Raw genomic sequence first — 18,832 nt, forward strand, 5'->3', positions numbered from 1 at the left:
TGTTTTTTTATCACTGGGGTCTTAAGAACCTTGTGGACCAACTCAATTGGACTGCTCCCGTTTTACAGATGACACACCTAAGGCTTGGAACTGGAAGTTGCCTAGAACCAAGTAACAAATGGTCTCCTACAACTAAGTTTGCCTCTCTTTTCTTCCACAGTTCTCACCAAACCAACGTTTACCTAGAGAAGTTGTGCCTGAGCCAGAGGGAGCATAATCCAGAGGATGCTGTTGGGAATTCTGGGGAGACAGAAGAGGTAAGAGATGAGGGCTCCCTGAGGGGCTAGGTCTGTGATACTGCAGGGGTGCTGTGGTCTCCTAGATTGACCTATGGGAGACGGTCACTCCCTGACGCTGTCCTTGAGTCCTTCCAGAACACTTTCTTGGAGGGTGGAGAAGCTGGTGACCCTCTGGGCAAGTTCCTCACTGATGACCAAGAGATTCTTCCCAGCAGCTGGAGATTCCAGAGCTGTAGCGTGTCAGGGCCAGACTAGGCCTGAGGCCCCAGAGGCCTCAGACAGGCTCTGGGTGGGGTAGGAGGGCACAGGGAAAGGTCATTTAAGCTGCACGTGTTTTTTCTCCCTAGCACCTGACAAGTCATCAGGCCAGGACCCCCAGCCCTTTGGCTTTGGAAGAGACTGTGGAACTGAGTTCACCTCCCCTAAGCCCCACCACCAAAGTAGGTGAAGCCTGAGTATCCCCTTTCTCCCTGCTTTGTGTCCACTGTTCATGTTCTTTTCATCCATTCCCTGCCGCACTGGTAAACCCCTGTGATAGGGAAGTGGGGAGACTCACTGAGAGATGGAACTTGGGCCTCGTGTGTCTCTCCATGACCACACTCTGCACCCTCCACAGCTGGCAGATAGGACGGAGTCCCTGAATCGCTCCATACAGAAGAGGTGTGTCTCCCTTCTTTCCGGCATTCTCAAAGACACGGTGGGATAGCAGCTGTGGACTGAGATCGGGGGATGTGGTATCCTGGGAGGGGCTTTGTTTGGGTAGGCTGGGAGGACACTGGAAAGGAACATAAGACTTATCCTGTCTTCTACCCCCAGCAACAGTGTGAAGAAGTCCCAACCAACCTTGCCCATTTCCACAATTGATGAGCGCTTGCAGCAGTATACCCAGGCCACTGAGGTAAAGTATACTCAGTTCTCCGAGGCCAAGTCTCCTCTTTAATAGCCATCATCAACCATCCACCTAAGCTCCTCTCTCCATCCCATCATGCCCCTCTCTACTGTACAGTGTCCTTCCCTCAACTCTCATTGCTCTTCCATCTACTCTAGGTCTCTCACATCACAGTGGGCATGCCTCTGTCCTGTCACACACCCACTCCGCCAGTGCCCCTCCCACCATACAACACACCCTCATGCAGCCAATCCTCCCTCAGTCTAACAAAGCCCATGTGCCTCAACAACATCCCTCCATCAGCCCTGTTCTTCACCTAGCCAGCACCTCCCATCTAACCCATAAACTCCATCCAAACAATGTTCTTCCAGCCCCCAAATGTGTAGCATGAAGCAGAACCCATATGACCTTGTGTCTCCCATGTTCTTCAGAAGTGGGGGTAGCTCATGGGGCACCAAATGAAGGCTAGCACATCTGTCCACAATCCCTACCTCCAGCAAACACAAAGATGAGGAAAGGCTGCTGGTGCCTATCATGATGACTGTCTTGGGGATCTGTCTCCTCTGTAGTCTGCTGGTCGAACTCCCAAGCTGTCCCGACAGCCCTCCATAGAGCTGCCCAGCATGGCTGTGGCCAGTACCAAGAATCGTTGGGAGACAGGAGAGGTACAGACTCAGTCGGCTTCCAAGACACCCTCCTGCCAGGTAGGATTCCTCTCCAGGCAGACCAAACTGGGGGGGGGGGGGGCAGAGCATGGGAAATTGGCCATCGTGGAGGCGGGTGGGTGGTTCCCTTTGGAAAAGCAAACCTGGGGTAGCCAAGGTGAAGTGTGGATGTGAGGCTTCAGGACTCAAGGAAAAATCCATGTTGCCCTAATAAACAGGCAGTAGGACTCTCTTTTCCTCCCTGCCAAGGGTGAGGTGGGCAGGTTCTTGACCTTTCAGTCAGCTAATGTCAGGCAGAAGAAAAGGCCCGTTGGCCCGTAACTGTCCTGTGACTGACCCTGCCCTGTGTCCACCCCCAGGATATTGTAGCTGGAGACATGAGCAAGAAAAGCCTGTGGGAGCAGAAAGGAGGCTCAAAGACCTCATCCACCATCAAGGTTAGTAAGCCAAGATGGCGGCGGCTACATTCCATCCTCAAAGACTTTCTGGAGACAGCAGCATCCCCCTTCTATAGCTATCTCCTTGATGCTTAGTCTCACCTAACAGAGCACCCCATCTGGAAAGAGGTACAAGTTCGTGGCCACTGGACATGGGAAGTATGAGAAAGTGCTTGTGGATGACAGCCCAGCGCCATAGATCATGTATGTATCTTGGTGAGTCAAAGGACCAAAGCATGACAAAATGGGTCCCCCCGGGAGCATACTGGCCTAGATGGGCCATATCTTAGGTCTTGAGGGCTGAAGACCTGGCCTTAGAGTTGCTGTGTTTTCTGTCTGGCTACCAGCTGTCTTCCTGGCTCTCTGAAGCCCGGAACTCTCTCCCCTCAAGCAGGATCAGGTTGGCCCAGTACTGTTCATAGGAGACTCAAACTCTATTTAGGAACTCCTACCATATCCAGTGAGACTCACGATATGTGAGTCGGCCCCGGAGAAACTGAGTGTGGCACAGAATCCAAAAGTGTGGGTTACCATACATCCAGTAAAGGAGATGGGACCTTGGCTTGTCCCCCTGCCCTGCTGAAGACCCCTAGGGACTCTGCTGCATTCCCCATCCCATGAAAAACACAGAGGTGATGCCTGTATGGGTATACATACATTTATTGGTAGCTCTGTCCACAGCCATAGTACCCATCATATTCCAAGCAGGACTTCTGGCCCAATCCCTGCTGAATCCCATTGTGGTGGCTGTGACGGAGAGCCTCTCCTGGCTCCTTTGGGTCCCTCCTCTCACAGCTGATGTTCTGTCAGAGTTGGGCAGATCTTAGGGGTGGAGTCCCTCTAGTGCCTGGCCCCTGCCTCTTTATAACCCTCTGGTTTGACCTGTCCTTACCCGACTGTTGAAACTTGGTTATGATTTGTACTAAGCCCTGCCCTCAGTGTAGCCCTACCCAGTAAGCCCTTACTGACGGGAATCAGAAGAGACACACATGAGACCACAGAACATCCTTTCTCCACTGCCCAGTCCTATGTACCTCTGAATACCTCTCACCCAAACCAGCTTGCACTGGGCCTAAAGCCCTCTATGAACCCTGGTCCTGAGGTCAGGCTCCCATCATCCATAAATATTCTCCAACTTGCATTCTCCTCCACCACTCCAAACTGCCTCCAGACACATGCTCCCCGCTTCATCCACATCTCTCACTTGCCACTACCGCTCCCACCAACTTGTCTGTGTCTATCTAATAGGTTCCTTTGAGCAGCCAGCTGCCATGGCCATGGCCATGCACTATCCTGACCCACTGTGTTCACTTGTGAGGACTGAGACCCTCTCTCTGTATCCTCAGCCTCAGTCGGTCTCTGCCCCCCCTCCCCCAGTCCAGAGTCTGTGAGGCCACTCTGGCTACATCACTGGAGTCTCCAACCTGCTGCTGTCCGGTTGAAGTTCTTGGGCTGGGAGTGTAGCTCCAGGATGGGGTGCAGTGTAGGAGCAGGCCGGACAGCCTCCTGTAGTTTCCGGGCATTGAAGCGAGGTCGGCACAGAAAAGGCAAGCGACCGAGGCAGGCTGGGGGGTGTCCCCCATCTCCGGGCCCCACAGGGTGGCTTCTACGGGACTCAGTCAGTGACATACGGTACAGCACTGCGTCCCACATCCTAGAGGCCCTGGAGGCAGGGGGCTGTGGGACCATGGGGGCTGGCACCTCTGGTTGCATAGACTGCACGCTCAGCTCCGGCTCTGGAAATGCAGGCTGCTCTGCGTCCTCCATCAGTTGCTTCTTCAGGCGTGTCCAACCACTAAGGCAGGGCTTGGGTGCAACTTTGGGAACAGGGCATTGGGGGAGGCCCGAGGGACCTGAGGCTGCTGGGAGGCTGGAGACATGCTTGGGCTCCATGGCAAGCCTGGCTGTGGGCAGCTCCTCTAGGTGTTCTGCTTCGGGAGCTGCAGGAGCTGGGCTATAAGGCGAGAGTCCAGATGAGCGGTAGGTAGGGGCTATGGGTACCACCACTCGAGCACCTGACTCTCTGGATGCTGAGGCCTGAAAGCTGGGTGGTGGCCTTGTTACAGGGGGCTCCTCAGGCCCAGGACTGACTGCCTGTACCCCGGTGGGCAGTGGGCGAATGTGTGCCACTGGGATGAGAGGCTGGGTATGAGAATTACACAGGCTTTTATCCCCATCCAGGGCCACCCTGGGGGACTCGGATGTCCCAGTATGCGAGGATGGTGACAGCCGGATATGCACTTGGGTGATATGGGTACCAGCTGCTGTAGGGGCAGATACATGGGCAAAGCCATTGCTGGGCCAGGCAGTTTCTGGGATTGCGGCTTCAAGCCTAGGCGGTGCCTTGAAATGAGCTGCCAGAGACCTTTGCTGAGGAAGACTGAAAGAGACAGTGGACTTCTGTAGGGGCGAGGCTACGTGGTGAACAATGGGGATATGTGGTGAGCGGGGCAGGGGGACCACCAAGTGAGGGGCTTCAGTAGGACGCTGGACGGTGGTCTCCAGGTCATGACTGGCCTCACTCACAGGGGACAGGGAGGTACGGAAGACCCCAGGTGGGGTGAGGTTTGTTCCCACCATCTTCTTCCGGGCGGCTTTTCTCAGTAGCTTCTGAAGTCTCTGGTTGTCTTTTCCAGGTTTGGGCAGCAAGGGTGGTGGGGGCCCATGGGGGGCCTCAGGTCTTGGGCCACATGCTGCCTGGGGTGTCGACACAAATGAAACGAACATCTCTGGTCTGGGATAGAGGGGAGAAAGAGTGGTCAGGCTGGGCCCCCTCCCCTGCCCACAGGAGGGACTGCTGGGTGGTTTCATATGCCGAAGTGGGAGAAGGTGCAGAGTCAGCTACTAGAAGCCTTCTTCCCAGGCTCTCCCATACTCCAATCACCTTCTAGCCTTATGCATTAGTCATTGTGGGTGCCTTCATCATACCCTGGTGTGTAGGTGAACTTACAGTGGCTCCAGGTCACTTGGTGGGTGACAAAGCCTAGAACCTGCCTTCAGGGATCTGTCCTATATGACAGCCTGCATAAAGCTGGCCTTACCTCCAAGTACCAGCTGGGGCCCAGACATATAGTAGTACAGGATGGGAACAGAGACCCACTGATGAACTGCAAGCAAACTGCCTGTGCCTGGCCAGCTGCCGGACAGTGGTGGAGGGCAGGCTGCCTGCAGACACGTGAGGGCCGCCATGCCGTCGCCAGCTTGACCACAGGCGCGTCCGTGTGCTTTGAGTGGTGAGGGGTGGCAGCCAAAAGGCTCAGGCAAGCTGAGGCTGTATCCTTAGAGGTAGATTAGCAGGAAGACGGGAGCAGTTTTTGCTGAGCTATGCTGAATGGGATATCCCCACAGCCCTCCTGCCAGGGGTGGTCCAGGCCGAGCTGCCTGTCTTGGTTTCTGGGCGCCACATGTTTGCAAGGACACTGACAAATGGCATCTGGGCCAAACTGGAGGCCATCTGGTTTGGGGTGGAAGGAGGCCTATGACTGCCGCGGTCGGAGCTGACTCTGCTGGAGCAGAAGCAAACACTGGAAGGGGGCTGGGGTGGTCTTCCCACACTTGCTCCAAGCTTCTGGGTTACCTTTAGGAAATTGGGACTTAAAGAATTGGGGTAACTTTGGGTTTGGTTCAAGAGGGCTGCCCCAGTGGGTAGTCAGTATTGCCTCCTGAGCCAGCCTAGGCCCAGAATAGATTTGAGCCTGAGAGATGGTCTCCTAGGTGACTGACCACTGTAAGCAGGAGCCTCCCCAGATAAGGAGGGCTATGGTAAGGTCTGATGGACACTAGGAAAGTAGGGTCATAGAGAAGGACAGCTTGTGCCACTTCTTCAACCCCAGCCTAATGCACCCCATACCCTTGCCTATGTTTCCAGGAGATACTCCAGTCAGAAGCCATTCCCAGCCCTGACCAAGAAGTTGCTTCCTGTTGCCAGTCTGGCCTGCTCTTGTGCCTCCAACAACCCAGCTGCCACTCCCCCCTCCTTTTGCTCCTGGACCCTCCATCTTCTATCCCCTCTTACTCTTTGATCAACCCCCCTACCTCTGCCTCTCACCATCAGCTAAAGGGACCACTCCCTAGAGGAACCAAGAGCTCCCAAGGAAGGATGGAGGAGAGAAGGCCAGCATCCCAGCCAGATCCAAGCGGTACCTGTCCCCATGCTGAATGTTTAGGACTCTGAGTCCCTCTTTCTTGTGTAATAAAGCATCTTGAATGGCCCCATGCACTGGCTCTCCTGTGCTCACTAACAGGGAACAAGGTGAATGATGGATGGGTGATAGATGGATGGACAGATGGATGATGGGTGATGGATGAGTGGTGAGCTCATGGGTAAGTAGATGGATGGATGGACAGAGTGTAAGTAGATAAATGGATGAATGAGCAGAAGGATAGATCATTTATGAGTAGATAGAGGGACAGATAGATACATGAGTAGCTGACTGGCTGGCTGTGTAGATGAATGGGTAGCTAGATGGAGACATGAATGAATAGTGACAGGTGGAGGTGTTGATGGGTAAGTAGTTGAGTGGGTGGGTTGATGGATGAGTAGATGGATAGGTGGGGGAGTAGAAAATGGTGGAAAGGAGAGAAGAAAGGAAGGAATGGAAGTAGAAACTGTGAGAGCTGATTGTGAGGGTGAATGAGTGTATAGTGGCTGACCAAGTGTGTGAATGACAGTTGAGCTATGGGATGTTGTCCTTGGGGTCTCCCGCCCCTCACAAGCCTGCCCCTTGGCCTGACTCTAAACCCTATTGCCTCTGGACTCTGGAGATCCTTGACTAATGATGAGCTAAGCTTGACAATGACATCTACCTAGACATTCAGAATCTTGACTTTCTGAAAGCTTCCAACTCCACTGGTGGGGACACATAGCTCTGGAATATTAATGTTCACACAGGTTGATGTCCCCAGCCTGCTCACAGCCTCACCATGATGTAGATGTGGAGCTCTACTCTGCTCCACAAGAAGCTTTTCCCAGGACACGGGACACTCCCTGCCCTTTCTACTCAGATGAGGAGGTGACCAAGGGCAGAAGCTGTTTCAAGGTCCTTAAGGGACAGGGAGCAAAATACTAGTGTAGGACCAGAATGGGTATGTCAAGTGACAGAGGGAAAGTGTTTATTGCACAATGCTCCCCTGACTCACCTCGGGAGGAGAGTGCAAGGTGTGCTAAGTACAACTCCGCTAAATCTTGTGTGGGTCTCAGGTATAGAGTCTACCCCCTGCTATAACACTGCCCACCCTGCCCGAGACACCAGGACACGGCCCTTCCATCTTCCTGCCTGACTCCTGAGGGATCCAATAGCTGGGGTTTCCTCCTCAAGGTCCTGCTCAAAGTGAAGTCCCTTGGACCCAGAAGTGCCCTAATACCTGTCGAGCCAATCTGTGTTTTTAGAAGCTGGAGGAGCTGTCATGCATGGAGGCAGCTGCTGCCCAGATCACAGCTGCTGAGTCCCAAATGCCACGTCAGCCAGTCCTATCCTGGGTTTGGCAGAGCTAGCCACAGTGGGTCAACTAGGAGTACTGGGTAAGGCTCAGGGTCCAGGGCCTCTTACACTCCCAGTCTGGATGGCCTCTGAGCACCCCACTATCCTAGGAGTCGCCCATATTGGCTACTGGAGCCAAAACACTGGAAAGACAGGCCCTTCTCAACCTCCTCTGTCCGCAAGGCTAAGATCTTCATTCACCAACTTTGAGGGATCCTTCACAACCAGTCTGTGAAGCCTCAAACTCCACACTTCTCAGTCTCCTGGGTAGAAGTTCAGCACCCATCCAACAGACTTTGTCCCCCACCTCCACCAGGGTCTCCAGTCCTCTCCCAGATCCCCAGGGAGCCTTTTGCTCTGTCTCCCCTGCTCACCGAGCCCCAGCCAAGCCAAGGAGGACCTGTTGTATATTACCTGGCGTGTGTTACCTGCTCAAGTCTTTAGTGGCCAGCAGCAACAGGTCCAGCAGTGCCCACTCTATGCTGTCCTGCTGTACCTTGGGCCTGGTCCCCTGAGAAGGAGATGACTGTTACCCAAAATAAGACCTGCCCTGTCTCTCTGACCTCACTGCAAGTGCCTGCCAAAGACTTCTGAAGTGAGCAGCCACCCTCCCCTGCTGGCCATAAGGAGCCATTACAGAGACAATAGTATACCCTCCTACAGACCTCTAAGGACCCCCATTCCTCTCAGACAAAAGAGCTTCTGGATGCAGGACTTCAAAAACTACAGACTGGACCAAATCCCTCGTGTCTGCTCTCTGTGTTCCTCAACTGAGGGATGTGCTTTGTTTCGGTTAAAACCTGATGAAAGGGAGGCTGGCCTTAGCACAGAAGAGATTTAGAGTCCCCTTGGCACCAGTGTGGGGCTTCATAAACTCTACATGACCTCCAAGGGCAGATTGAACTGGGCATCTGTGTTATTTGGAGTTCACTGAACCCTATCTATCCAAGGACATGGATGGCTGTGGAAGGTTGGAGTAGCCCAGCAACTCCAGCTTTGAGGGACCTCTAAAGGGCAGGTGCTTGGAGCAGAGGAGAGCAGGAGAGAGGCCCTGTTCTGTGAGCCCGCAGGCTAAAAGACTGGCTCCACCCTGCTTTTGACAATAAGGTGGGTCTTGTGTGTCTCTGCTACTCTATGGCCCATCTCCGACACGTAGGAAGTGGTTGGTGGGTCCATCTCAACCTTCCAGAAACTCGAAGATCCAGCTTGTCTCTAACCCTAGGATGCCAAGAACAGGAGCCCTGTCTGTGTCCCCTGGGGTTCACATTGACTTTTCCCCTGAACTGGATAGATCCATGGGCCTTACCTGTCATGCCCAACCCGTGGGGTCTGGGAGACTTGAGGAAATGAGTAGGAAGTGCCAAGTTGGTCTCTTGCTACTTGGTGCTTTAGTTTCCCTAAAGGCAGGGCTATCCAGGCACACAAGGCCCAGGAGAGGTGTCCATGGTTGGATGGTGCCCCCTGGAGTCTTGAGGAAAGAAAGGCCAGGCACATGGCCAGGCCTGCTCAGAACCCAATAGAGCCTAGGTCTCAACATCTTAGGACAGAACCCCTGGACCAAAAATAGGCCCAAACATGACCCAGCCTTCCCCAATCACTGGGGAAGATCAACAACCACCACAGGGTTTAGGTCATCATTTCTCTTGTTATATGTTCCAATGGTGTCCACTTGAAAAAATAGGCCTGGTTTCTAAGGGGTTTGGTACAATACGGGCCAAGGATTCAAGGTCCTTCATTCTGTGGGTGTTTTGAGCTGTCTCTGTGATGGAGACGTAGGGCCGAGCTACAGGGGTGCCACATGGAATTAGACCCTATCTTGAGCAAAGTTCCCACTCCTACAAGCCACCTTGGGCAGAGGAGCAGGGGACTTGAAACCCAAGCTCTGATGACCACTCCCCAATACCAGCCTGGCTCAACACAGTCTTTGGCTCCATCTAATCCATCCCTCCTCCCTCCGTCAGTCCATCAAGCATGTGCCCATTGCCCGGGGTGGGGGGTAGGTAAAAATAGCAACTGGCACCTTTCTAGGACAGTTGGGGACCTTGCCTCCTCCAGGCATGTCTCCTCCATCCTTGCCTCCTTGGGCCTCCTCCTCTGGGGCATTCCTATACTTGGTCAGGGGCCTGCTTGGGCACACCCTCCCCCTCCCCATGCCCCAGCCACCCATCTGCTGGCCAATGGGCTGCCAGGGAAGATCAGATGTCACTATAACATGAGGGGGTGAGGCTGTCAGACAGTGCCTGCTGCTGCTGGTCCTGTCCACAAGGAGCCCCCAGCCTTTCTCAGACTCAACTCCAGGTGGGTATGGATGTGAACAGCCTGCCTAGGAGTGGGTGACTGTGTCAGGGTTTGGGTACCTAACATCTAAGGGGCACTCAAACGGGTCCTGGGCCTCATACTGTGTTATGTATTGATGACTAGAAACATGGCGGCTGAGCCTCGGGATGACTGGTGCCAAACCAGAGTAAAAGGACCTGGGAGAAGGGAGGAGGGGAGATGCTGGGGGCCTCAGGGATAAGGAGCCCTCCTAAGGTAGGATCTAGGGAGAAGTTCAAAGAGTGAGATAAGGATCCACTTAGGGGACATTACCCAGAGCTCCGAGATTGCCTGCTGTGATATAGCAGGGTGGGAGTCTTTCTGGGGCTGTGTAAGAGTGACCTGAGGGAAGGAATGGCATTTCAACTCATTCCTGGAGCCAGAGCTCTGAGCCCTAAGCTACTCTTGCAATTTTGTAGATACGGGCTTACCTCAGGTCATCCTAGGAAAGAAGAAAACTGGAGAGATATCTGGGCCCCCCACCCCAGGGCAGATCTTAAGGCTCAGATCAAGGATAGACAGGAGCCAAGCAGAAACAGGACAGAGGGAATGGGAGGGTCTGGGCCTAAGCAGATAGGTCGTATCTGATCTTGCTTATGGCTGGGAGAATAGGTGGTCCCAAGAGACCCTAGCCCTCCAGGCCTCAGCTTTGCTGAAATCTCCAGGTTGGGAACCCTACCTTCCTGAGTGTGAGCTTTCTAGAAGTCCTTGGGAGTCCTTGGAGGAGATAGGACCAGACAAGGTTGATCAGAGGGTACTGGGCCCAAGGCAGGAAGTGATCAGGGTCCCATAGCAAGTGAGTGGCAGGACCTCCCGCCCCCCTTTGAGTTTTGTCACCCTTGAAGAAACGGAGGTTGGCGTGTACCCCCAAGGAACCTGACCTCACAGGCTATTTTCATAAATCCCTTCTAAGGCCAGAACTCTCCACGGGACAACTGCTTTCCCTCTCAGTTGTTGATTGGCCAGCCCTGTCCCATTCCTGCCACCCTACCTCTGCCTCTCCCCAACTTACAGGGATATTGAAATAAGGTGGAGAGATCCAGATCTGCTCAAGTGGGCCTTAGGGAACTCTAGAGGACCAGTAGCCTCAGTTTCCCAACCCGGAGTGAGGGCCACTGCTACCCCACTTTGGAAGGGTGTAAGGCAGCTCTTGCTGGAGGCCGGCAAGAGCCAGGAGGGGAGCCAAAATGGCTGGGTTGCTCTCAGTACCCTGCCCCCCTGCCATCTTGGGTTTCAGGACAGAGGAGTCTTGCTAATTTTGATGCCTATTTTTGGACACTTCAGCTGCCACTGGCTTCTTATAAATGCACCCCCCCACCCCCCCCTCCCTCTGCTGCTGACAGGTGTGTGGGTCCAGTGGAAACTAGAGACGGGAGAAGCAAGGTGGGGTCTCAGAGACACTGCTCTACCCCACAGACTTTCCCACCCCACAGAGTGCCCCTGGGGGATACAGAGGGCAGTAAAGGGGGAGTTAGAAGGACTGGTAGGGATCAGAGCAGGTTGGTCAGCTCTGGCTGGGTGGCTTATTTATGGTTGATGGACTCTCACACAGAGGCTTGGGGACAAGGCAGGGCTCAACCTTGTGCTTAGCCAAGAACCTCCCAGGTATCTGTGGGTTAATTTTGCAGGAAGTTTCAATAGTTCTGGGAAAGCTAATGTTATCAACAGGGCTTCGAAACAGCTCCCACCTCAGCATTAAGCTGCTGGTGCATTTTTAGCCCCCTCCCTGGGGGCGCCAGAGCTATTGTCTTCAAGTCAGCTGTGTTGTGTCGTTATGAACATTGTTTGTCAGACCTTGAGACAACATTGTGATACAGTTCTTTGGAGGTTCCCAGGCCTTAGGCACTGCAGGCATGTACAATGATTAGCTCACAGGAACCATCAAGTTCTCTGCCCTGGTAGCCACCATACCTGAACATGTGTATCCAGTCCCAGACGTAGTGCTAGGAGATCTGAGGTGCTCAATCCGATCAGCACATGCATGTCAAATTCAGGCTTCCCAAAGAGAAGTTTCTCAGACCCACCCTGGTGAGTTCAGTCTCCGTGTATTTCAGGAGAAAGGAGACAAAGAGACTGAATGCTTATGGGCTCTGTGATTTGAAAGGGTACCTCAGAGGGTTCCAGAGAGCACAAAAGAGGACCTGGGGTACCCCAAAAGGAACTTTAACTCTCAAGAAAAACATGAGGCACAGCATGGAGTTGGGGTTCACATAGGAAAGAAGAGCCAGCAACAGAGAATGTCTGTACCCTTGGAGCTGGGTTCCGTCATCTTGGGGTGATTCCCTAACCAGAGGCTATCAGCTCAGATCAGCAGGGTGTCCCCAGATCCAGAGGGTCCTGTAGCTCTTACCCCTGACCTGAGAAAGTCTCTGCATTTTAGATGACTTTGCATGAAAATTCTGTAGAGGAGACATCTGTCCAGAGTGGAATGTATAAACCTCCCAATAGTCCGACAGTTAGAGAGTCTAAGTTCCAGGCTGCAGCCAGGGAAGGAAGAAGGGCGATCAGAGTCATGGGGAGAAGGACCAGTCAGGGGGACCAAGAGGTGACCCTCAATTGTAATCTATACACATCCCCTCTAGGCCCTGATCTCTGAGAGCCTGCCTCCTTGTGAGGCTTCTAAACCAAGGCAAGTCCTAACTGTCCCGTCTGTTGTCATTCCTTCTCCAGACACAACCCACCGCCACTATGTCTGACGAGGAAACGTGAGTACCCTGCTGTATAGTAGCCTCCCTTGCCTTGCTGGTGGGCTGGGACCCCTGGAACCTGCAGATATCTGTCCCAGATCAGAAGCTCAAGCTCATCTCACTTTTCTTCTCTCTCTACCCCCTGCCCCATCACCATGACAGTGAACAAGTCGAGGGTAAGTGTCTTCTCTATTTTCTCTCTTTTCTTCCGTCTCTAGACAGAAGAGTCACCATTGGTGGGGGGGTGGGGCTTTGACTATTGGCATTACTCATCTCTTGGGGACCCCTTGCCCAAGAGTCCCAGACAAGCTAGATCAGTCATTGGGCTTCAAAGACATCCCTATCCCAAATTGTCTCAGATCCCTGGCATACACTTTTTTCCTGCGTTGTTTACACCTTGACCTTCCCCAACCTATATACCTGCATGTCTGTGATGCCTTGGGACTCAAGAGGCAGCCTCTCTGTCCTTGTCACCTTTTGTTACTCACATGACTATAGCAGGACATGACATCTAGAGACATCCTATGTCACCCTCATGGCTGAGACATTTCCTCCTCTAAGGCCACAAAGCCTCTGGTGTGTGTGTGTGTGTGTGTGTGTGTGTGTGTGTGTGTGTGTGTGTGTGTTGTGTGTGTACAGATGTGTTCCACATGTTTGTATGGGTAAGCTAGAGGTCATATTTGGATGTCATTTCTCAGAAGCTGTCCACCTTGGGGTTTTTTTTTGCCAAGATGGGGGTGGAGAGGTTGGGAGGTAGAGAAGTTGGGGGGTGCTGAACCTGGAACTTGGTGATTAGCCTAAACTGGCTGGCCAGCAAGCCCGGGGGATCCTTCTGTCTCCAGAGTGTGTAACCACACTTGGATTTTTATTTGAATACTGACACTCAAGTCCTTATGCTTATATGGCAAGCACTTTGTGGACTGACCATCTCCCCAAGCTACCACACAGCCTCTTTGGACTGAAGATCTCAGACCTGATCCCTAGCCAGTAGCGGTACCCAACTATCCAGGGACAGAACAGGCTGGCCCTTCAATTCCCTTGCCATCTCCAGTCCCATCTCTGCTAACTGAGCTCCTTTCTTTTGTTCTATTCTAATGCAGAACAATACGAAGAAGAAGGTAACTCAGGAAGCCACAGGCCTCTCCATGGCCATCCTTGGGAAGGCCTTCGGGGACCCTCCCTGAGCTGACAATTAACTGTCTACTCCCCTCATCATTAATGCACCATTAACCATCAAATTAATAATTCCATTATTTAATTAATGGTCAATGGTTCGATCATTAATTAAACTATTAACCCTCCATCTCTTCAACTGGTTGATAGATAGTCGTTAACCACTCACACATGTTCTGTGGTCACTGTGTCCATGGTGTGTGAAGTGGGATGTGTTCTGGCCTCTAAAACTCTCAATTCATTAATAACAGGGGTCCTGGCCCCTGCACTGTAGCCCCTCAGAGCCACTGTGGCTTCTCTTCTCTCTCCCTATCTGTCTATTTCTTTCTGTCTCTGTTTATCTCTCTTCATCTTTCTCCCTTTCTCTGTTTCTGTCTTTGTCCCTTTGTCTCTCTCTGTCTCTCTTAGCATCTCTTTTTCACTGCACCCTTGGGCTGCTGGAGACCCCTCCCTGGCTCTGTCGTGCCTAGGCAGGTGTGGGCGGGCAAAGCGCTGAGTACCAGTGCACCTGGGAGCAGCCCGGCACAGCAGTTCCCAGGCCTGACAAGCTGTCTGCTCCTGGCATTTGCTCAGCTGAGGGAGGCTTCACACAGCTCATCAGACAGGCCATCCTGCAAGGGCTGCTGGGTGCTGTGTTTTCAAAATATTTTGAAAAATACCTGCTACCTTAACAACCTGAGCAAATATCTTGCTGCCAGGAGCAGAAAGGGCTGGTTTCTGAATGAGATGTGGCCCTAGGGGGCTGCACTTTCTTAGGGTTGGCCCGAAGGGTCCTGTGTCCCCAAAGCACCTTGACGCCAACCTTTAGCTCTGACAGCTAGATGGGATTCCCTGGTTGAGAAATGCTCTGAGCACAGGGAGTTTCCCTAAACCATGTGGGCTTTGTCCTGGTCCGCCCTTCAGCGTCCTGTAGAGCAGAATCACAAACACCCAGACATGGGATATAGGGTGCAGAGGGCCAGGCCTGAGGAAGGTAGAAGCTTAGTGTACTGGCAGGAATAGCAGTGGCTGATGCTCCAGGGCCCCTGCTCACTCTGGCTAGCTGCTGTAGGCCAAGCATGGGAATCTGGCCTGCTCATCATGTTTGGTCCAAGAGAGCCCAGGAAAGGCCCCGTTCCTAATGTCCTTGTCTGTTCTCTCTCTTACATGCCATCTCTTTGTCACCTTCACTTACCCTCAGAGGAAGCCCAGGAAGAAGGTGAGTTGGCTTAGGACTTGACCCCCATTTGCCCTTGTCCTCTGCCCCAGTGATGAAATTGGTGTAACCTTCCATCTTATAGGGCTGTGACCTCAGCCCCTGTTTCTAAGGGCCTGCTGTGTGCTCCTTTCTAATCCTATCCTCTCTCCTCCCTGACACCCTGCACTCCCTGGCATTCCTCGGCTGCAGAAGTCCAGGAGGAAGGTATGAGGGTACAGGACTTCTGGTCCCCATGTGGAGCCTAGGGTCTGGCTGGAGCCATGTGGTGTGGGGAAGAGGGCAGGGAAGCAAGGAGGCACCAGCCAACCAAGGAGCCCCCCATGTGGCCCCACATAACCTACTAACCACAGCCAATGCTTGACCAAAGAGAATGAGTACTCCAAAAATCCCCACAAACAACATAAGTGCTCCAATCTCTGTCAGATGCTTTCAATGCTAGAGAAGGCAGCCTAGTACAGGAGTGGGGGGTGGGGGGACTATAGAGCCATGTATAGACTGAGTTCCTTTTCCCAGAGAAGTCAGTGAAAGCCCACAGTGGTGACTAAGACCTTTGCTAGGCCAGATTCACTAAGCCAAACGTCGGAAGAGCTCAGATCTTAGGAAGAGATGCAAGAGTAGCCAGAGGCCCTGCTATAGGGCCTGATGTGAAGACAGGCCAAGGCCTCCTCCTTAGTCAGTTCCCCTAGCCTGTGTCCCCCACCAACCCGATCACAGTCCCAACCCCCCAGCCCTCCTTAGGGGCTATCAGACAGAGAGGCCCAAGGAATTGGGCTTTTGTACCTAGCTCTGGGATGGCAAGAAAAGAGGTGTTTGGAGCAGGCCTTGGTTCTGCTCCCCTTGGGTACTAGAGCCTCCAAGTGGGCTGCAGCTCTAGACTGACCCTGGCTGAGGGCAGACAGGGGGTGGGTAGATGAGGGAAGAAACCAAACGAGACACTGCCCCAAAAGCAAGAGCCAGATTCCCAACCCTCATCTCAGTTTCCCTACTTGTGAGGAAGGACAGATTGGGGGTGAGTTCGGTTTGCCCCTCCTATTCCCACATTCCGAGTGGGTCCCAGAATCTGGGGTGTGGGGCCAAGGGTGGCAGGACCACTGCTAACTCTAACAGTATCTTGCTCGCTTCCTGCACGTATCCCACCCCTCGGTGACCGGCTGTGTCCTTTTAACCTGGATCCCTTCTCTGACCTCTGACCCGCGGTTTTGCCTCTTGTTCCGTGGCCCTCCTTAGCCCCTGAACCAGGTATGTGACATGACTTCAATGCCATATGACATATGTGGCCATGGGGGTATGTGTGCAGGAGCCAGCCAAGAAGGAACAAGAGGGTGCCGTGTAACTTCCTCCATCTCCCCTGTACACCTACCTGTCCCTCCCTCTGCCCCTCTCCCACATGCCCTCCACTCATTCATTCTCTCTCCTCCCTCCCTCTCTTCTCCCCTGGTGCTGCTCCACAGAGGAAGTCCAAGAAGGTAGGTCCAGATCTGCCTCACAGCCATGAAGAGCCTTCCCCTCCTTCCCTTCCCTCTCCAACTGCCTGCCTCCCACCCCCTTTCCAATGTACCCACCAACAACAACTAAGCCCTGCTGGCCTCAAGGCTGAGGACAGAGCAGACTAGGGAAGCTAACCCGATCTGCTGGCCTAGGTGGCTGACAGTGGCAGTCCCGATCACAGTGTTTAAGGGCAAGGAGCAAAAAGGCTTTTCTTAGCCCTCCATCAGGAAGATTAGGTGGAGCGTATGGGCTATCCTGGGTCTACAGAGCCAGCTTTAGAAAAATGGCGCTGGAGATCCCCTGGGACTCTTGGGGGCCTCATCAGGATAGGTAGAGCAACACAAAAACGTTGAATAGGCAGCCTCCAACCTACCCCAGATATCAAGCCAGAGGGAGGAAAGAAAGGAGGGGTGAGGCTGAAGGGAGGGTGGAGGGGCAAGTGGGGTGAAGCGGAAAGTCAGGCTGAGGCCCAAGGTGGGGATGTCAGAGACCTGGAACAGCCGGGGGCCATGCATGCAAACAGGCAATCAGTCAGATCCCAGCATCCCACCCAGTGCCTGGGCCTGAGCCAGACACACCCATCAAGCAGAACTGACAGGGGTTGTCGGGGGAGGGGGGGCAACTGTCAGCCTAGCAGCAAGGCTGGTTACACTGGGGAAGGGAGGAGGGGCTGAACTCCAGAGGCCCATTTCAGCCCCTCCATTTCATACTTGCAGGCTTCTGGTGGCTGGGCCTGACAGGAAGTACCTGGATAATGCTAGGAGCAGGATTCAGGATGTTCTCAGGCATCTTAGGTCACCAGGCCTCCCTGGGGCCAGAACTGAGACTGACTGGGACAAATAGACAGGCAGGAGGGTAGGGAGAAAGAGCACAGGGAAACCTTACCTTGCCACTATGCAGCTGCCTCTCATGCAATTAATTCTAGGGAGCACCCCATCCTTCCTGGTCCCCAGAATATCACAAGGGGAGGGTGAGTCCACCAACCCCTTAACTTCCTTCCCCAGGCTACTCCTCTAGACCTCATGCAAGAGAGCTCTGCAGCACCCCACTGCTCCCGGGGTCGGGTTAAGCAAGAGTGGCATCAGGCTTATGGGCAGATTTAAGCTACTATTCAGGCAGCGCTGCTACATGCTTTGGTTGTTAAGTCACCCCGTGTCTTTTGGAGAGGTGAGAAATAGGTGTTCCAGAGGAGCACTGGTCAGAACCTGCAGGCAAGACCCCCACCCAAACCTTAGATGGGGCCTGCTGGCTACTGGCCAAGTGCAGAGTTGCTGGGAGTCCCAGATGCTTCCCCTGCCAGGTCTCACTGTGTTCCGGGCAGACAGAGTGCACACATGGCAGTGGATTTGCGTCTGCCTAACACTAGAACAGGGGCTACAGGACCATGCACGGAAGGGCGAGGCTGAGCAGCTGCAGGCCCTGACCAGGGTCAACACCAGTCCCAACCTCTGCAGGAATGGGGCACACTCAGGAAGCAGCCCTTCCTCAGGACAGCCAGCTTAGACGAGGTTCTGAAGAAGAGAGGCCCCACCGAGACTCATGGGAAAAAGCCTCTCAGGGGTCAGAGAGCAGGTTCCCAGGATCAGGAAGCACTATCCTAAGGGCTGAACCTGTCAAAACTCACAGATATAAATGAGCCAAAAATATTTTCTTGATTCTCAGGCAGGCTCTATGAACAAAGACTTTTACGAAGGGTTTGAAATAAAGCGACTGTCAAAACCATAGTATGTGCCTAAGTAGAAGTATATACGTGGTGGAAAGTAATGGCAGGTTCCGTGACAGCTGGAAGGGAGAGCAGCCTCAGGATTTACCAGGGCCAAACCTAGATCCCATCACCATGTGCATATTGGGCAAGACAGGTCCCCGCACTCTCTACTCATAGCCCAGCCTCCTTGCCCAGCATGCACAAAGCCCTGAGTTCAAATCCCAGGACTGCATAAACAAGGTGTGGCAGAACCAGTCATCACAGCACTTGGGAGGTAGAGGCAGGAGGAGGAAGAGTCCAAAGTCATCCTTAGCTATATTGAGAGTTAGAGGCCAACCTGGAAAGCAAGGATCCACAGAGGGGACTAAGCCTTGGGGAAGGTGTAGGAGCTTCCCTGCCACCCGCAGGCACGGGGACCTGTGCGTGCCTGCCTCCGCTGTTCATGTGGCCACTGCTGCTGTGTGGCCTCTGCACTTCTGCAGTTGCGCGGCTTTTTTCTTGCATGTGCGCTTGCGCCCACGCCATGAAGATGCTGTCGCCGAGGAGGAGCAGGAG

At 53.5% G+C, this 18,832-nt stretch overlaps 2 protein-coding genes across 10 annotated transcripts in view; one reads left to right on the forward strand and one right to left on the reverse strand.

Moving 5' to 3' along the window:
* Lsp1 (lymphocyte specific protein 1) overlaps nucleotides 1-6,445 on the forward strand; it is a 34,107-nt gene extending 27,662 nt beyond the window's left edge. For 3 of the 9 annotated variants that reach the window (XM_050137142.1, XM_050137143.1, XM_050137136.1), the window contains exons 4-11: nucleotides 161-257; nucleotides 587-679; nucleotides 856-899; nucleotides 1,056-1,137; nucleotides 1,698-1,832; nucleotides 2,153-2,230; nucleotides 2,340-2,434; nucleotides 6,099-6,247. In XM_050137142.1, coding sequence (XP_049993099.1) covers nucleotides 161-257; nucleotides 587-679; nucleotides 856-899; nucleotides 1,056-1,137; nucleotides 1,698-1,832; nucleotides 2,153-2,230; nucleotides 2,340-2,429 — 619 coding nt within the window. In that variant the 3' untranslated portion in view covers nucleotides 2,430-2,434; nucleotides 6,099-6,247. Of the gene's footprint in view, nucleotides 1-160; nucleotides 258-586; nucleotides 680-855; nucleotides 900-1,055; nucleotides 1,138-1,697; nucleotides 1,833-2,152; nucleotides 2,231-2,326; nucleotides 2,447-6,098 lie in introns of all 9 variants that reach the window. The other 6 variants (XM_050137140.1, XM_050137141.1, XM_050137135.1 and 3 more) reach the window with 4 other exon arrangements.
* On the reverse strand, nucleotides 2,464-6,099 carry Prr33 (proline rich 33). Its single transcript, XM_050137144.1, has one exon. The coding sequence runs from the start codon at nucleotides 5,039-5,041 to the stop codon at nucleotides 3,638-3,640; it is 1,404 nt and encodes a 467-aa protein (XP_049993101.1). The 5' UTR covers nucleotides 5,042-6,099; the 3' UTR covers nucleotides 2,464-3,637.
* Nucleotides 6,446-18,832: the final 12,387 nt, after the last annotated feature.

Source organism: Alexandromys fortis, unplaced genomic scaffold, assembly GCF_014885135.2.
Source record: "Alexandromys fortis isolate MF-2015 unplaced genomic scaffold, M_Fortis_MF-2015_v1.1 scaffold_3, whole genome shotgun sequence".
In the NCBI taxonomy this organism is placed as follows: domain Eukaryota; kingdom Metazoa; phylum Chordata; class Mammalia; order Rodentia; family Cricetidae; genus Alexandromys; species Alexandromys fortis.